We start from the raw sequence: 521 nt of genomic DNA, 5'->3' as shown, positions 1-521 counted from the left end.
CCCCCCCCCCCCACTCCCTATTGTCTAACACCCAGATGGACCTCACTCACGCCAGCTGCCCAGGTCCCCTCGGGTTGGACCCTTGGGTCAGAGTCTGTGGAGACAGGAAGGTGGGCTGTGGAAGGGAAGGTCGAGGTGACCTTGAGGGGACGCCTGGAATGGCCGGTCACAGACTTTGGGCTTTTCTGTCGCTATGGGAACCGACCGTGTATGGCTTCTGAGCATGGGTGACAGGAGCTGTGTTCTAGGGACCCTGGGCCCCCGCTCCCTGGGGCTCTGGCACCTGACTCCCCCCTGCCCTCCTGCCCGCCCCCCCTCCTCCCAGGGCAAGAGGGTGATCGGGGAGGACGGCAGCGAGGGCTACAGCGACCTGTTCCGGGAGAACGCCATGCTGCAGAAGGAGAACGGCGCCCTGCGCCTGCGTGTGAAGGCCATGCAGGACGCCATCGACGCCATCAACAGCCGCGTCACCCACCTCATGAGCCAGGAGGCCAACCTGCTGCTGGCCAAGGCCGGTGAGT

General features: G+C 65.5%; 1 protein-coding gene across 1 annotated transcript in view; it reads left to right on the top strand.

Moving 5' to 3' along the window:
- KIF21B (kinesin family member 21B) overlaps positions 1-521 on the top strand; it is a 74,244-nt gene that overhangs the window by 40,640 nt on the left and 33,083 nt on the right. The window contains 1 exon segment of the mRNA XM_015568449.1: positions 326-515. Coding sequence (XP_015423935.1) covers positions 326-515 — 190 coding nt within the window.

Source organism: Myotis davidii, unplaced genomic scaffold (assembly GCF_000327345.1).
Source record: "Myotis davidii unplaced genomic scaffold, ASM32734v1 scaffold685, whole genome shotgun sequence".
NCBI classification, from domain to species: Eukaryota; Metazoa; Chordata; class Mammalia; order Chiroptera; family Vespertilionidae; genus Myotis; species Myotis davidii.
This window is presented reverse-complemented; position numbering and strand designations above follow the sequence as displayed.